General features: G+C 37.7%; 2 protein-coding genes across 2 annotated transcripts in view; one reads left to right on the top strand and one right to left on the bottom strand.

The window, feature by feature from the left end:
- Positions 1–2,825, bottom strand: part of LOC103515531 — an 11,032-nt gene extending 8,207 nt beyond the window's left edge. The window contains exons 1-3 of the mRNA XM_026828202.1: positions 2,649–2,825; positions 1,672–1,747; positions 1,276–1,422 (exon numbers count right to left, since the gene is read on the bottom strand). Of these exons, the coding sequence (XP_026684003.1) occupies positions 1,276–1,422; positions 1,672–1,747; positions 2,649–2,765 (340 nt within the window). The 5' untranslated portion in view covers positions 2,766–2,825. The remainder of the gene's footprint in view (positions 1–1,275; positions 1,423–1,671; positions 1,748–2,648) is intronic.
- Positions 2,826–12,533: 9,708 nt separating this feature from the next.
- Positions 12,534–16,505, top strand: LOC103515530 (solute carrier organic anion transporter family member 3A1). The gene is made up of 5 exons (XM_026828200.1): positions 12,534–12,687; positions 12,940–13,526; positions 13,745–13,870; positions 14,752–14,818; positions 16,301–16,505. The coding sequence occupies exons 1-5, from the start codon at positions 12,614–12,616 to the stop codon at positions 16,488–16,490; spliced, it is 1,044 nt and encodes a 347-aa protein (XP_026684001.1). The 5' UTR covers positions 12,534–12,613; the 3' UTR covers positions 16,491–16,505.
- Positions 16,506–17,052: the final 547 nt, after the last annotated feature.

Here is a 17,052-nt window from a genome sequence, read left to right as displayed (position 1 = left end):
CATAATACAATCGCTAGCCATGTCGAGACTATTGTGTGTTTACATTTGTCCAGCACTCACCTTTTTATGCTCCCGCCTGAGGTTCAGTGAAAGAGACGCCGACCTTTGGCCCACGGCCGTGTTATCTAACGTCCCACCGCGTAGTAGGATTCCCCGCCTTCTCAACCTGACGAGCTGCCGTCGACAAACTTTTCGGATTTTTTTTTTAATATTTTTTTTTTTTTTTAGATAACTGGATATTTAGAAAAGAACCCAAAAATAAGAGGACTTCGTGTTTTTTAACCCACATAATTTAGGTTTTTTTTCTCGAAAAGAACAAACCAAGAATAAAGAGTTCTAAAAAAGGAAGCTCCAGTAGAAAAAAAAATTGTACGTAATTTCAAAATGCAAAAGAACCCAGGCAGTCGCGTGTTTTGAATGAAGTGATAACAATATTATTGTAGGTACCTAAATATTTTTCGCGAATAATTGAGTAGATATAGATTTTTTGTCAAAAATATCGGGTCTATGATAGCCTAATAATTCGTAGTTATCTCAACTTTTGGGTGATAAGATCTGACCGGTATTTTCTTCAGCAGTGGTAAGTAAGAGCTTTCGTTATTAATTTACGGCCGTTAACTTTATGATAGTAATAGGTACCTAAATATTTTTCGCGAATAATTGAGTAGATATAGATTTTTTGTCAAAAGTATCGGGTCTATGACAGCCTAATAATTCGTAGTTATCTCAACTTTTGGGTGATAAGATCTGACCGATATTTTCTTCAGCAGTGGTAAGTAAGAGCTTTCGTTATTAATTTACGGCCGTTAACTTTATGATAGTAATATTCTGAGCCAAAAAGGACTTTTAGACCAGTTAATCCTAGATATAACTAACAAGCTACCTACCTACTATTGGCACTCAAGTGATATACTTGTTGAACATAGGTAAGAAATAGATAAAAAGGAAGTACCTATTATACTGATCCAAAAACTATGTACCAGAAAGCCCATCACCTAGAAATATCTCCTTTCTCCCCTCACACAAGAATTAAAAATATAAAAAAAGGGAAAGCTTTTACAAATGTTCACCTTACTTCGGCATAACGCTTTTAGAAAAAAATTATTTTGGTGAATTTGAATCTCTACACTACCAAGAACTTCTAGAATAACAGTACAAATAAAATTAACTTTCTAAATATGTAGGTAAGAATAATAATAATAATAAAATATATGAAAGCCAAAATCAAAGTTAACCAACAGGCAAGGTTAGTACCTAAGGCACCCTTTTACTTACCAAACCATGAGATGTTGTGGAATGTAACATTGATTGCTGTCATCCGATAGTTTTTGTCCACAAACAGGTAGGTGGACAGTTGTGTGCTGCCCAAATGATAGGTGATGTTGTCCCGATTCCAAGGCTTACTCTTGTAATTTCTGCACTCTGAAAATAAGCAAGAACATACATTTTTCCCACTCTAAAATAAGCAAGCACACTGACACGGATGGTAGTGATGGTACCTACTGACCTCAATACCAACTGCATTAATTCCCACTCTGAAAATAAGCAAGCACACTGACACGGATGGTAGTGATGGTACCTACTGACCTCAATACCAACTGCATTTAAAAAAAAAGACTAAAACATCAAGGGCTTTAGCTTAAAGAAAAGAATAAAATGTTCTTAATTTACCTTTGGCATTCTCATATTGGTACATATAGCACAGATCTTCAAGCTCATACAACTCTTCCTCATAGAACTCTGCAAACTGAGAACAAAAGCAAAATGTTATGCAATAAATTATACTCCAATATTCCAATTACGCACAGATCTTCAAGCTCATACAACTCTTCCTCATAGAACTCTGCAAACTGAGAACAAAAGCAAAATGTTAAGCAATAAATTATACTCAAATATTCCAATTAATCTAGCCATAAGATGGATTTACCATTAGAGGACAATATAAAATTCTGTTTTACTTACTTGAAACTTGAAAGTAAGTTCAGATTTTCAGAAAGTGTCAAAACTCAAAGAAGCCTACAATGTCATTCTGTGCCTGCCATTTACCAACCACACCACTTGTAAATTATACACAAATCAGAGGGAGAAAGCAAGAAGATTGGGGAGTGGAGTTCATAAAAAAAGTCATAAAAAATCACTACTTAAGGGTACAATAGGTAATAATTTTATGAGGTACCTATTTAATGGGTTTAAATGTGAGTTCACTGGAAGTTAGTTCATACAGCTGCCATTTACCAACCACACCACTTGTAAATTATACACAAATCAGAGGGAGAAAGCAAGAAGATTGGGGAGTGGAGTTCATAAAAAAAAGTCATAAAAAATCACTACTTAAGGTACAATAGGTAATAATTTTATGAGGTACCTATTTAATGGGTTTAAATGTGAGTTCACTGGAAGTTAGTTCATACAGTATAACTTGCAACAGTTGAGCTCCAAGCTTTGAGGCAAATAAATATTTTTCTTTTTTAAAATATAGGTAGGTACTTATCCTTCTGTAGCCTCTACTTATTTTACAGTTGTCAAGAAAAGAATGAACTGGAAATAATAAAATTAAAATATAGTCTTTATAATTCCAATCAACCAACAGTCCTTTATTATTAAGGAAAAAATCTTCATAAAAATGTGACTTCTCTGTTCAAACTTACCTGGGATGAACAAGACACATTTCTGTTGTGACAAAGATCACTTGTGGGGGAGTGAAGAGACTGGGGGAAGACCGAGTCCACAACTAACATGAAACCAACTAGGAAAGTATAGAGCATGGTCTTGACACTGCATGAGAAGGCAGAGGTTGGAAGGGTGCTGGGATGAGGGACATGGAATTATAAATCCATATGTGCATATAAATCTGTTCGTAAAGTCACAAGTATCACTGTCATAACATAACAAGAATTTGCAATACGAATAACTACATACTTAGCAAGAAGTAGTAAGAACCCAAGTTCCATTCATTAACTTGACCCAAGTCAGCCGCAATAGCTGGCGTAGTGATCACTGCACACGTCTTAATCCGAGTTCGATCCCCAGCGGGGTCGGAAAATTTACAACATGCGAATGATCAATTCCGTGACTGGCTGTTGCGGGGCCCGCTCAGCCTCTACCTCAATAAAAGAAAATAAGTCATATGTATACATAATAATAGTGGTACATCGATGCCTTGAACTAAGTGAAAATAGCACATCCACTAGTAGAACCATTACATGTTTAATTCATTCGGTGAAAATAGCCCATCCATTGGTCAAACTCATAAAAATGGATATCACGTGAAAACAGCACATCCACCAGAATGTACAAACAGAGCGGGGCAATAGATAAGATGTTGGCCAGGTTACAATAGCGATTACATAAAGATGTCCGTAGTGAAAGGCGAGGCATCGTAACAATTATTAATTCCAAAGAACGAGAGTGAAGGTGAAGAATCGGGCAGACCTTGCTGCAATTTATTTCCACAGTTTATTATTAGAATTTACATAAAAACAAAAGATTTTCCTTTATACTTCTTTTCATACCTTGGCTTTATATTCATGTACTTCGTAATTAAGTTAACAATTTGACAATATTAACTTTCACAAAGAAGATATATTTAAAGCCAACAGAAAGCGCTGTTGTTCTCAATGTTCTTTATAAGTTGTGACATATTTGTGAGAAAGTTCGGAGTTGTTTGGAGAAATAAGGAGTAGAAGCGTCTCTTACTCAATGAAGTGTTTGCTGTTGACTTGGAAGTAGGAGTTGGTGATGCTGTTCTAACTTGTGTTGATGTTTGGGGAAAGTTCGGAGTTGTTTGGAAATAAGGAGTAGAAGCGAGTCTCTTACTCAATGAAGTGTTTGCTGTTGACTTGGAAGTAGGAGTTGGAGTTGGTGATGCTGTTCTAACTTGTGTCTTGTGTTGATGTTTGGGTGTTTCAATTTCACGCAACATTTCTGATTTCTCTTGCGACATTCTCGGTGAAATTACAACCACTGGGTCATTGGGTTTTATATTTCCGTCATTGTTGTTTTGCAAGACTGGAAGTTCTATTGCAACTTCCCCTTCCTTTTTGTGTAACCAAAAAAGTCAATTGATTCAGTAGATATTGTAATATATGCATTTAAAGTCATCACGTAACCCAAGAACCTATTGACATTATACATATGTACAATTGTACATAAACATTTCTCTCTCTCTGAGCTGTAATAGTGTAATCCAATTCGCCCAACAAGTTTGGATAAAATCATGTTCGTGACGTTTCTGTCCACCCACAACCAACAGCCATACTCTACAGCTACACTTTTATGTCGAAGATGCGTAGCTTGAGCAACGGATAAAAGTTCAACACATGATGAGGAGGAAAAAACTAGGGATGAATTTACTGTTTGGAAATAAGGAGTAGAAGCGAGTCTCTTACTCAATGAAGTGTTTGCTGTTGACTTGGAAGTAGGAGTTGGTGATGCTGTTCAAACTTGTGTTGATGTTTGGGTGTTTCAATTTCACGCAACATTTCTGATTTCTCTTGCGACATTCTCGGTACGCTGGAGGCTGTGGAAGGATTTGCAGCACGTAGCAGACACCGTGAGACGTGAGGAGGTATGATGGAAGTTTTCATCTTCTCAATCAGAGGATCAGACATTCCTAAGGTAACATTGGAAAAGTCACGAGTATCTTATTCAATGACCACTTGAATAGGAACCCATGACTATTGCGTGTTTTTGTCCCGGGTTCATAAAAATTCGATTTTCCTCAATGATTCCACGCCACTCTTCCCTCGCACCTCAATCCTATTTGTAGTTTGAGTTTCATCTTCCTCTCTCATTTGAATAGTTCAATTTCGGACGACCCAAACAAAAACACAAGATTCTTTAGACCCAATATTCCATTGGTGTATTTAGAATAAGGCCTAAAAAATAATGGAAATCCAAGGTTAAATAAGTTAATTTATAATTTTTGTAAGAAGAGTCCCCCATTCTCGTAGAGACTCTTTCGTCGTTACCGAGAATGAGCACATTTCTTTCCCATTCTCACAAAAACAAAGCTGCTTGTACCTACAAAATTTGTGAAGAAATCCTGAATTTCACCACAGACAGTTCAAGTATGTACCTTGACTAGAATGTCCTTTTTAAGTGACGATAAGAGCTTTGAAAACGTAGTACAAAGAAGACGAAGGATCACAGAACGAAAAAACCTGTCATTTTCATCCGCTCGTTCAAGACAACCACCTGTTGGACTCATCAGCAATAAAAAGGAGGAACCAAGTTTCAATTTCATTCCAACACGCTGTTTAGTCCGCGATAGTATGTTACATTGTTGTTCATAACAAGCATAACATAATAGAGGTGATAGATGTAAAATTCATAATTATAATAATGCTGAAATCAGGGCAGGTTACTCGTATCATTCTTATTTCTAGTTCTTTATCGAAGCTTTCAGGAGATCATTTCTTGTGAAATACTTGAAACAGACTTTCTTAAGGACCTTTTGCACTACTTTACGTCCTTAGCACCTAATATACATTTAAGGTATAATAGGTCTCCAATATACATAATCTCCAGTTGACAGAAGAAGTTAAAAAAAGACGGCATTTCTAGTTGAACAATTTTAATGAATTGGTAACAGAGCAATTTACTCATAGCTTTGCTTTGCTATCATCAACGTCGGATAAATTTTCTTCTGTTCGCACAGTGGGTTGTGATAGGGTATAAGTACCTACCACCTCTCTTTTCTTATGCGGGTACCAGCTTTACATTAATTCATCAGATAAACATTAAGTCTCCTGGGGGAGCTATTGCCCTAATATCATCTATGCCTTGGCCTTACCATTGGTTGTTGATGGAAAAACATGGTAACAGGCCTGACACGGTTCCACGTCTTGATTACTTCTTGTAGAACTTTTCATAACCAAATAGATTACATCAGAGCATTCATTACATTGATGTGATGGATTGGAAAACAATTTCATTGTAGTTGTGTTTCGAGACGACCTTGATACCTGGCTGCGGCGTTCATGAAAACACTGAAAAACTATTCAATTTTTTTCTCCATTGGAACAAAGTGAGCGTTGTTATATAGCCTAGAACCTTGTCTATTGTGAGGAGCTAAAATAGCTTAGGAATTGTAGGAAACTTGATTGTCTGAAGCCTGAAACAGGGGAAATCCTTTGCTGCACAAGTATTGGTCATTGAAGATACTGCTCATAAAACTACAAGATACAGTACGCATCCCAGTAAAAACTGCCCATCAAAAACTTGAGTGCAATGTCCAACAAAGATATCTGAAGAGATTCAAAGGTGAGGTGGTTTAAACATTCCATCATGTGCATTGAAGTTCCATGATTTTATAATACCCTAAAGATGTAACTCAATTTTTGCACCAACATGATGTGCTAGTAGCAAAATCCTGGCGGACATTTACCTCAAGGATCCCATACCTAAGAATGATTTGTATTCTAATATTTCTGACGGATGTAACATAATAGATGTTTGTGTCCGAAGCAGTTAAGTATGTGTACGTATGAAGTACATTAACTTGTCGGTTGTAAGGTTGTTAATGCATGCACATAACGACTATATTAATGAGAATCTATTCAGATAAAATAATAGACTATTATTATCTATTAGAAAGGTATTTCATACAACTTAAAGCTAATAACCTTTGATGTCCTTCATAATGATTCTTACCTCACTGTGACTTGAGGTAGAATAATATTATAACTGGACAACCAGGAGCCTACTGAAATGTTTGACTTTAGACTTTTCCAATTTTTTGCAATCCATTCGGGTTTGGCGCAGAGAGGGAAAAAACTGCAACGCTTACCGGGTGCGATGAATATGAATCACTTATTAGTGGGTGAACACTGAACCATGGACGGACTGAGGACGCGCTACGAACCATGCATACTGACGTAAATTTGGACACGAAAATTGCGTGACTGCCAGCAGTGCAAGCCTAGTTCGCTTGGAAGATAGCGAGAGCGCCTGCCTTGTAAGCGCTAGGTCCCAGGTATACTTTGTAGGATATACGATAATGTACTTTGTAAGATCGTAAAAAAATTGTACTGTGTGTATGGGGCGAGACAAGAGACCACATTTGGATATTGTTACATCCTGTGTTCGAACAAAATGTCAGAAAGAGTCAGAATGCCAAATGTCATTCCCACTATACTCTGTTGGCTGTGTCAACTGTAGTGTGTTGTAATTTTTTCATCGGTGTAATAACAACTTATTAATGTATTCCTGTGCCTAACATAATACTGCCCTCTTCAGGTCAAGATCAAGATACCTTGAGATATTTCTCTCCATGTTAAACGCATACGAGTAACACAGTGCATCGTACGATACTGCCCTCTTCAGGTCAAGATCAAGATACCTTGAGATATTTCTCTCCATGTTAAACGCATACGAGTAACACAGTGCATCGTACGTATGGGTATCTTGGATTGGTAGACATTTAGAACTGAAGCTCAAGAGTTGTTCCATTGAGTAATGTACGAGACCTTGTTTAGACTGCTGGGCTGAAGGGACTTTTCAGTCCTATATTCGGGCAGGATAAACAAGGTACAAATTTTAGGATAAACAAGGTTCTATTCTATCCTAATTGTCAATATTTTAGTTCTTCATCTAGATATCTCTACACAGTAGGCACATGATTTCTTCCTACCTCTACCGACACAACCGGTGTGTTACCTACTTCTAGACATTCCTGCTCCACGTTCACAATAGATGACGGCGGTGTTCACTATGTCACTTTAGTAGGTCAAATCCTGCATGGGATGAATATTATCAGCTATACCTACTTTGTAACTGTGTTGATTTCTAAACCCATAGTCCACACTAGTGAATACACTGACGCAAAATTTGTGACTAGCTGTAAGGCAACGCGTGAATATGCATAATTTCACGATTCCTACTTACATTCGTCAACAGTGGCGTAGCCTGGTACACCATGCTAAGATTTTGCTTACGATCAGATCAAAGGATGAATGGCACAGTTTTATCCGGTACTCACAGTACCTACAGAAGAACAGATGGGTAATACCCTATAATGCCCTATAGCTTTGATTAACTAACAGACAAGTAACTAATAATAAAATGTATTCCTGAATGACTTTTAATCACCTATCAAATGAACTTTTACAAGCCGTAGCAACAGCCTTCATTCTGTTTAAATTTAGCCCCCTGTCCCCTTTAAGTTTTAGCCTTCACCCCTGTGAAATGGTCTCTTACCACCTAAATTTTACCTACAGTTCACAGCCTTGATCTCCGCTTGAATATCTGCCTCCTGCCTAAAGTTCGTCTTTTTGCGCCTCAAATTTCAGTCTCCCTCCCATCTCCTCTTCAATTTCTGCCTCCTCCTCCTCCTCCTCTCTAAAATTTCGTCCCTGTTCTCCCTTATATTTCAGTCTCCTTGCCCAACTCCTCTTTATCTGCCTCCTGCCTAAATTTCGTGTTTAGCCTTCACCCCTGTGAAATGGTCTCTTACCACCTAAATTTTGCCTACAGTTCACAGCCTTGATCTCCGCTTGAATATCTGCCTCCTGCCTAAAGTTCGTCTTTTTGCGCCTAAAATTTCAGTCTCCCTCCCATCTCCTCTTCAATTTCTGCCTCCTCCTCCTCTCTAAAATTTCGTCCCTGTTCTCCCTCATATTTCAGTCTCCTTGCCTAACTCCTCTTTATCTGCCTCCTGCCTAAATTTCGTGTTTTTTTGCGCCTCAAATTTGAGTCTCCTTCTCATAACTTCTGCCTCCTCCTTCTCCTCTCTAAAATTTCGTCCCTGTGCCCCCTCAAATTTCATTTTCCCTTCCCCCCCTTAAATTTTAGCTCCCCAGTATACCGGCACTGTCTCGTTGGAAGGAAGGAGGAATCAATACACGACTCCCCGGCCTGCCTACCTCTCGCCTCGCACATTGTACTTTCATTTCGCTTCACTTTCCCTCTCGACTTCATTTCACTTTCTTCCGTCTCTCGTGGCGATGGCGGCCTTGTGCCTTCAATTCTTCAGAGCAGAACCTCCGCGTGTGAACTCTTTGCCTTCACTTCTATACAATTTCCTGCATACAGGGTGCCACCAAGTCAGGCCACCTGCCACTTTGACCACAATAATAGTAGTAGCCTACTACTGGAGTAAAGGGACTTTTCAGTCCTACACTGAGAAAAAAAAAGTGACAAGTAGTTGTTTAGGTCTGAGCCACATCCTTATTGTTACGCTTATTAAGAAATCTCCTGTCTGGTCTTTTATTTGGGTGCCTTGATTATAAGTGTCCTGAATATCTCGAGTAGTCTCGTCTCTAATCCCTAGAAATACAAAAGGGTTGTCGAATTAATGTTTCAAGTTCGCTAAATACAGATAAAATTGAACAGGTAGACAGTTTGGAATTTAGATAAATCGGATAGTCTGGATGAAGGTAAAAGATCAACAGCAACAGCCCTAACAGACAAGGGAAAGGGATGAGCCATTACTGTTTTCCTTTTTTTACACAATCGGACTAATTTGTCCAGTCGGCCTGTTGAGTTCTCTTAAGTAGACTTCGTATGCAATAAGCTTTAGGATGTAAGCTGACGTAAACTATAGATAGGACAAGGGAGCAAGGGACGGTGGAAGAACTCTATTATTGGGTTACTTCCTCTGATTTAGGTTGTTGGAATGCTACACTCGTATTATGGTGTCCAGCTTTCCGATTTAGAGTTCCATACTAGAGTTCGGGAACCCAGTCACCCGATTGGGCTTCCAGCACCCTAGTTCTCAGTGTGCGACCATGTTAGGCCAGCTGCCACTTTGACCACAGTAATATTAGTAGCCTACTGCTGGAGTAAAGGTTTATTACTTGGGACGTCATGAACTGTTTCGTCTAGGAGCTTTGTCCAGTAATAGTTATGACCATGAGAACCAACTCATTTGTCAGACTCTGTCATCCTATGGGTTTACAACACAGTTAGTGCAGTAGTATAAAAGTCCTATAGGACGAATAGAACCCGAGATATGGCCATTTGAAATACTAGTGCTGGAGTAAAGGGACTTTTCAGTCCTATGCGAGCAGTATAAATAAGTACTATTAATAAGTCTGAACCAAGTAATGACTCGCTTTGCCCGTCTAAAGGCGCGCGGAAGCGGCCAAAACATCTAGATTTTTAACGTTTTACAATCCGAAGGTTGCATTTGTCAGACTCTGTCATCCTATGGGTTTACAACACAGTTAGTGCAGTAGTGTAAAAGTCCTATAGGACGAATAGAACCCGAGATATAGCCATTTGAAATACTAGTATTTGACTGAATGACCCTGTAACTCACAAAAAATGACGTGTAATAGTAGAAAAGACCTATGGGAAGGACAGAACCCAAGATATCACTATTTGAAATTTTGGCATTTGACTGAATGACCCTGTACTATCTATCTCGTCAGGTAGGTATATTATTTCTGATTTATGAACCCACACATCTGGGAATTCACTAATCAATATTCGGTAACCCAGTAATGGCAAACTCGTTTTTTACTTCATATAAGTCATAAGATTATTTTACGACTATTTAGTTTTTCGTTTCGACTCTTTCTCGGATCGATCTCGTATAATTTGATTTGCACACTCTTGATTTACCGAGCGAATACTCCATTATGTTATAGATTTCTAGATAGACAACCAAGGAACCAAGTACCTAGTAGAAAAGACCTAAACCTCATTTTTAATCACGTGGATACTAATAAACTAAAGTGAAAATCTGGTGTGAACATCACACGGTTTTCTATTACATTGCGGGGGAAGAAAGGATAAGAAGAGCACGCCACTGACTAATAACTAAAAATAGAAAAGAACAGAATGGACTTATTGTTTATCTTGCCCGAGTAGCTGAAAAGTTCCTTTACGCTAGCAGTCTAAACAAGGTCTCGTATACATATTTGATGTGATAATAATACGTCAAGATATATAACAATTCGTTATAAATAGATACGTTATAGATTATAGATATACGATATAAAACATACACCGGTGTAAAACATATGTATATGTAGATATTTTTAGGGAGGAAAACGTGTCAAAGTTCACGATTTACCGGTATTTTTTAAATCGATTTATCTCGGGATCTAGAAGTCGTAGAAGAAAAAGAAAAATTCCGTTGGTCCTCATTTTTCCTGCTCTATAACTTTGAAACATCACCCAAGTAAGCGCAACTGATCTATTTGTTATCTGTTTGAAATGTTTATATTCGACCAACGAAATAATATCCAAGTACCTATTATAGTTTGTTTACTGGGTAGATCTATACCTACCCACTGTCAGTAATTGCCTTATCCGTAAGGATTCAAATGTGAACATAACTATCTTATCAAAGGATCTACTTGCATATACCACCGGAAATGCTGATATTAATTTTCAATCACGTTGAATAAAAAGCAACGGTTCCACATATCGACATTTGAAAGTTCAGTTACCTTGTGAAATGTAGAACAATGCGCTTACTGCTCAGGTCACTTCCTAGGACCCTTGCGTTGAGAACTCAGAATGCGAGATATTTCCAATGCAGGCTTGTTAAGTATCAAAACGCACACCAAACCTCCTTTAGTCCATCAGAACAGAACTCACTCAAGTTTTGTTCTGTTAATTCTTACCATCAGATTGTCTAAGGTCGGATAAATTTCTTTTGAAGCAAGTTCCAGGATAAGGACAGGTTTATAGCATTGGGCAGAGATAATAAGCGGTGACGATCATCAACAGATTATTTACATTTTCTGAATAAACAAAAAAAGCACACACAATAGAGAATAGGCTCACAGACAGCATCGGTAGATTTATGACCTCAGGCAAAGTCTTTATTAATTTTGAGTCCATGATCTTGAGAAGAGATTAATGAATAAGAGAGGGACATTCCTTGCCTGTGATACATGTATACGATTTCTGAGAATCCAGCACTTGTTATGTCGGCAAAGACAATGCGAGAGGTGAGGAAACTCATTATAAAACTTTGCAAAATACAGACTGGAGGATGGGAAGATTCATAATTTTGAGTTTGAGGTACCAAAAATCGTGAAAAAAGTGCACTTTAAAGGAGAGGTCTTATGCACAGAAATTTTGAGCGGTAATCACATGTAGGTATCTTTGAAACCTCTGATAGGGTGTTTGAAAAATTTCAATATATCTCCGAGTCAATGTACTGATGTGATGGTGAAGTATTTTCTATTTTTCTTCTTTTACTGGAATGTCCTGGAATCTGTGAATCTCTGAAAATTGTTCAAGAAGGTGCTTTATAAATGTACCAACAGACCAACACATTACACATTTTGGTAAGCAATAATGTGATTGACATTTTAGTACATTTCTGGACTTTGTGGTTCATTTATGGGAAAAGGGTAACATTTTTCACGATTTTTCTGTTTATGTATCATCGTTCTTGCTTTTATGAGTTTTATGAGTATAAATTTCATTAGTCATAATCATATATGACGTACGGTTCAAGTAGAATCGCAAAGTGGAACATAACATTGTATATATATATAATACAAAGTTCAAGGTGTACAACATACTGATAGTTACCAGGGTGAATGACTTTCATTCGGATTTAATATTTCAAGGAGATAATGGAACGATAGATCTTCCCCCCAACTTGTGCTATATTCCGCCATCATTAACTCTGTCTGGAAACATTACCATGCACGATACGTCACTGGATCAATGTCACAAAGAAAAGTGGGATGAGCAACAAGCACAATCCCAAATAACAACATTTAGTACATAAAATATTCCAACATATTCCAGAAGATGTCGCATTCCCAGACATTAAACAATAAATTTACTTCACAGGGGAAACGAAACGCCACTTCACAGGGCATAAACTGCATTTGTTCAAAGAAATCAAAAATTTCCTTCCCAATTTGTGAATTATTTATACATAATTATGTTCTATAAAATTTGTCTGTCTTTTCGTGTTCGTAAAATATTCATATTATATGGAGTTGGAAGTATTATAATAACAACCATCGTGTTGGTTATTTTCTTCATCAGTTTGTTAGGTGTTGGGATGGGACAGACAGCTGTCTATACCCTGGGCATACCTTATATTGATGATAACGTTGCTAATCGAGAATCTCCACTTTACTTTGCCATTACTATAGGAGTTCGAATATTGGGACCCTCACTGGGATTCATATTGGGTTCCTTCTGCACAAGACTTTACGTGGATTTATCTATACCTTCAGATATAACACCAAGTGATCCACGATGGATAGGTGCATGGTGGTTAGGTTTGGTGCTTGTGGCTGTCTTCCTAATGTTAGCAGCAGTAGCCATGTTTATGTTCCCAAAGACGTTGACCAAGGCCTCCCCAGTGAACGGAACAACAACTGTAGCAACACTTCCAACAAAGAAGGAGTCTAATCAGAAGAATCCAAGTTTAAAAGATTTCCCGAAAGCTGTAAAGAGATTGTTGAAGAATGACATTTTAATGTACAGGACAGCGAGTAGCGTGTTACATATCTTGCCTATTGCTGGCCTCTACACGTTTCTACCAAAGTACTTTGAGACACAGTTCAGACTACCATCTCACACTGCAAACATGGTATCAGGTAAGAAAATCCAAAGATTCATTTCTGTCAGTCACTAGGTCTGATCTGTCAATTACTTTGAAATAATATTTATATGGATTAACTATGTAATAAGATCCTATACCTAACTAATAACAGGGAGGGAAAGGTGTTTTTATTGAAGTCACTTTATGCAAATTAGATTACAATACGTAGGGTATTCGTTTCTTGCTTGTCTAATGTCTTATCTATGTTCACAGGGGTTGGTGGAATCCTGGTCATGGGCATTGGTATCATCCTCTCGGGCGTGTTCATTTTGAAATTCAAGCCCAACGCTCGGTTTGTAGCTGCTTGGATAGCCATCACAGCTGTGCTCTACGCTCTAGGTAATTCTACAGCACGATTCGGATAAGCGGACCTAACAAGGAGAGAAAATGAACTTCTTGAAAGCAAACTTGTTCTATAGTTCAACATGAAACACATAAACATCGAATGAAAATTTGCATTTAACACACACACAGGTCGTGGGGCATTGACTCTAGAGGCCTGGCATAAGTTCATTATTTTATTTTCGTCTATTCTGTGCGTCTATAGATGTTTTGTACTTCAATAATAGAATTTTTATTCTTAATGACTATACGAGCAGTATCATTCATAACAATGCACATGTAAATACTAACATCCTACGTATACCTACATTAATGCCTGTGAACAACTGACAACTGTTGCGCAGGTTACAAACGTAGCTCACTACTCCAAGCCAGTATGGTTGTTCACTCGTGTTTTCTCAATGAAAGAATACAGAGGTAAATAAGTTTTGTAAAGTTACCTTCCATGAAGATCGGTACCTACCATAATGTAATATTCTATTTTGTATAGTAATTGACAGAGGTAATTAGTTGCCTTTCAAGACATGAATCCTTTAAATACCCTCCTTCCAAAAACCTATTAATCTAAAATTATGTACCTAGATGATGTGTCAGAAAACAGAGGAGGCACATTCAGCTTTAAATACCCTCCTTCCAAAAACCTATTAATCTAAAATTATGTACCTAGATTATGTGTCAGAAAACAGAGGAGGCACATTCACATACATAATTGATTAAATTATACTTTAAATACCCTCCTTCCAAAAACCTATTAATCTAAAATTATGTACCTAGATTATGTGTCAGAAAACAGAGGAGGCACATTCACATAATTGATTAAATTATGTAGATACTCTTTTTCCTTATTAATAAAGCATTTTATATTTTATGTCCACTAGGAATGGGGATTTTGACGTTCATTGGATGCCCAATGGATGAGTGGGCAGGACTCACCAATGCAAATGGGTAAGTATAACTATCATCTATTTCCAGAAAGAGAGATGATTTGTCAGACCAAGTTCCCTGACACTGGTTTTATAGCGTAGGTTCCATCAGTGAAATGCATGGATTTTTTAGTCGGGTGGGATTTATCAGTATAACACAACACTCGTCGTTCACAACAATTAAACGGAATTGTCACACCATACGAGTACAACATCCACTACCTACGTACAATACGTACATGTTGTCGATCCCTTTCACTATATTTATCTGAGATAATGGACACAAACACTATTAACGAGGGAAGTTTGAGAGAAAAAGGGAGAAGAGACATCCATGAGATTGGGGGGGACGGTGACAATTTAGACAGCCAGAAGGATGCTGTCCCAAGAAAGTCGGTTCTTACAGTAGATATGAAATGGCATCACACCAATAATAATCTGAAATATACATACCTACATCTTTAAAGGCCGTATTGCATCTACCGAGTACTCGGTAGGTGTCTTAACTGAGCTCGGTAACTTTACATTGCTTAATATGTGATATTTAAGTGTTTCCAAACACAGTCAATCGGCCATCGATCGATATCAATCGACGGGGTGAAACTATGTTGTCGAGGCAGTGTGGACGGTTCAGTCGACACCGATCGACGACATGTGTGGACACACCTTTATATCTACGAGTAATTCAAAGATCTGAGAACACATTACCTTTAGCACATGTAATCAATTATGTTTAGCACGATAGTTTTGAGGAAAATCTGATGAGTTGTGAAAGGGATGCCCTGATACATATTAATATTAGCGTGACCTATATTTATTTCAATTCTATCAATCAAGCAATTGAGGACAGTAGCATCGCATCTCAGCTTCATTTATCTGTACTCTGTGTTATAAGAAATTATGATGAGGGCTTTGAACCCTTGGCCTCGCGTCTCTTATCATTGTAACTCGACAATCTCGACGTTTTGTGTTCACACTGCAGTGTCGAGGGTTCATATTTTCATAAATAAGTGTTAGCGAATAAAATGTTCAAAATGGTTGGTGATAAACTCTTCAAGTAGTAGTGCTTGAATTAGATTGTCAGCTTAGAACAAGTTGTTCCATTACACTAACAGTCGAGCAGTTACTTAGACCTTTACTTAATCAAGGTATAAAAGTAGGATAACCAAGTAATGGCAGCAAATGAGCCTAAAACATTTTCAACTCCTGTCGTCTGAGGTAAACATAAACCAAAGACTAAAGACTTCAAAAAGCAAATGTAAAGCCCGAGTTGAAAATTCAATGTTAAAGGTAATTTTCACTGGTACACATCTGCAGTGATGCCCACCCAGATGCTGAAAAAGGACCGAAAACTGGAGCCATGAGAAAGACTAGTACTTCGCTATTTGCTCTGGGGTGCAATGGTCCTACATACTGGACTCCGCCCACATAGCTACTTACTAATTTCTAAATAAAGAAAGTCAAAATAAATGTCGAATTTTAACATATTTGTTTCCATTTCCAGAATATCATCGTTCGAGCCCATGTGCGCGACGACACATGGATGTGAGTGTGATCATAGTAAATTTAATCCTATCTGTGGAGGAGATGGGAGGACTTACTTCTCAGCTTGTCATGCGGGCTGCCAAAACATCAGTAGCATAGATGGAAAGGTACAGACCTTATTATTCATAGAGGCCATTTCCTTGGATTAAAGTTTTATGAAATAGAGCTCTGGACCACAATCTGTATTTCAACTTGGTTTGAGTAAAATTAGAGGATCAAGTAATCCGATAGGTTGATGTGAAACTTTGTAGCCGATAAGACTGCTTAATATGTACAACTGTTCCTTAAACTATGTTTAAACTCATATTGTGGTCTAGATCACAAGTTAAACAGTCCGGAAAATGGTACAGTTAGTAAGCTACTGGATTGAAGTAAAACTTTCAGAGGTCTTGAAAAATCAATTTTAGAGGTCTTGAAAACTCGATTTTAGAGGTCTTGAAAGTTCGCCTCAACTTGGTTTGAGTAAAATTAGAGGATCAAGTAATCCAATAGGTTGATGTGAAACTTTGTAGCCGATAAGACTGCTTAATATGTACCTACAACTGTTCCTTAAACTATGTTTAAACTCATATTGTGGTCTAGATCACAAGTTAAACAGTCCGGAAAATGGTACAGTTAGTAAGCTACTGGATTCAAGTAAAACTTAGAGTTCTTGAAAAATCAATTTTAGAGGTCTTGAAAACTCGATTTTGGAGGTCTTGAAAGTTCGCT

This window comes from Diaphorina citri, unplaced genomic scaffold, assembly GCF_000475195.1.
Source record: "Diaphorina citri unplaced genomic scaffold, Diaci psyllid genome assembly version 1.1 scaffold1364, whole genome shotgun sequence".
Taxonomy (NCBI): domain Eukaryota; kingdom Metazoa; phylum Arthropoda; class Insecta; order Hemiptera; family Psyllidae; genus Diaphorina; species Diaphorina citri.
This window is presented reverse-complemented; position numbering and strand designations above follow the sequence as displayed.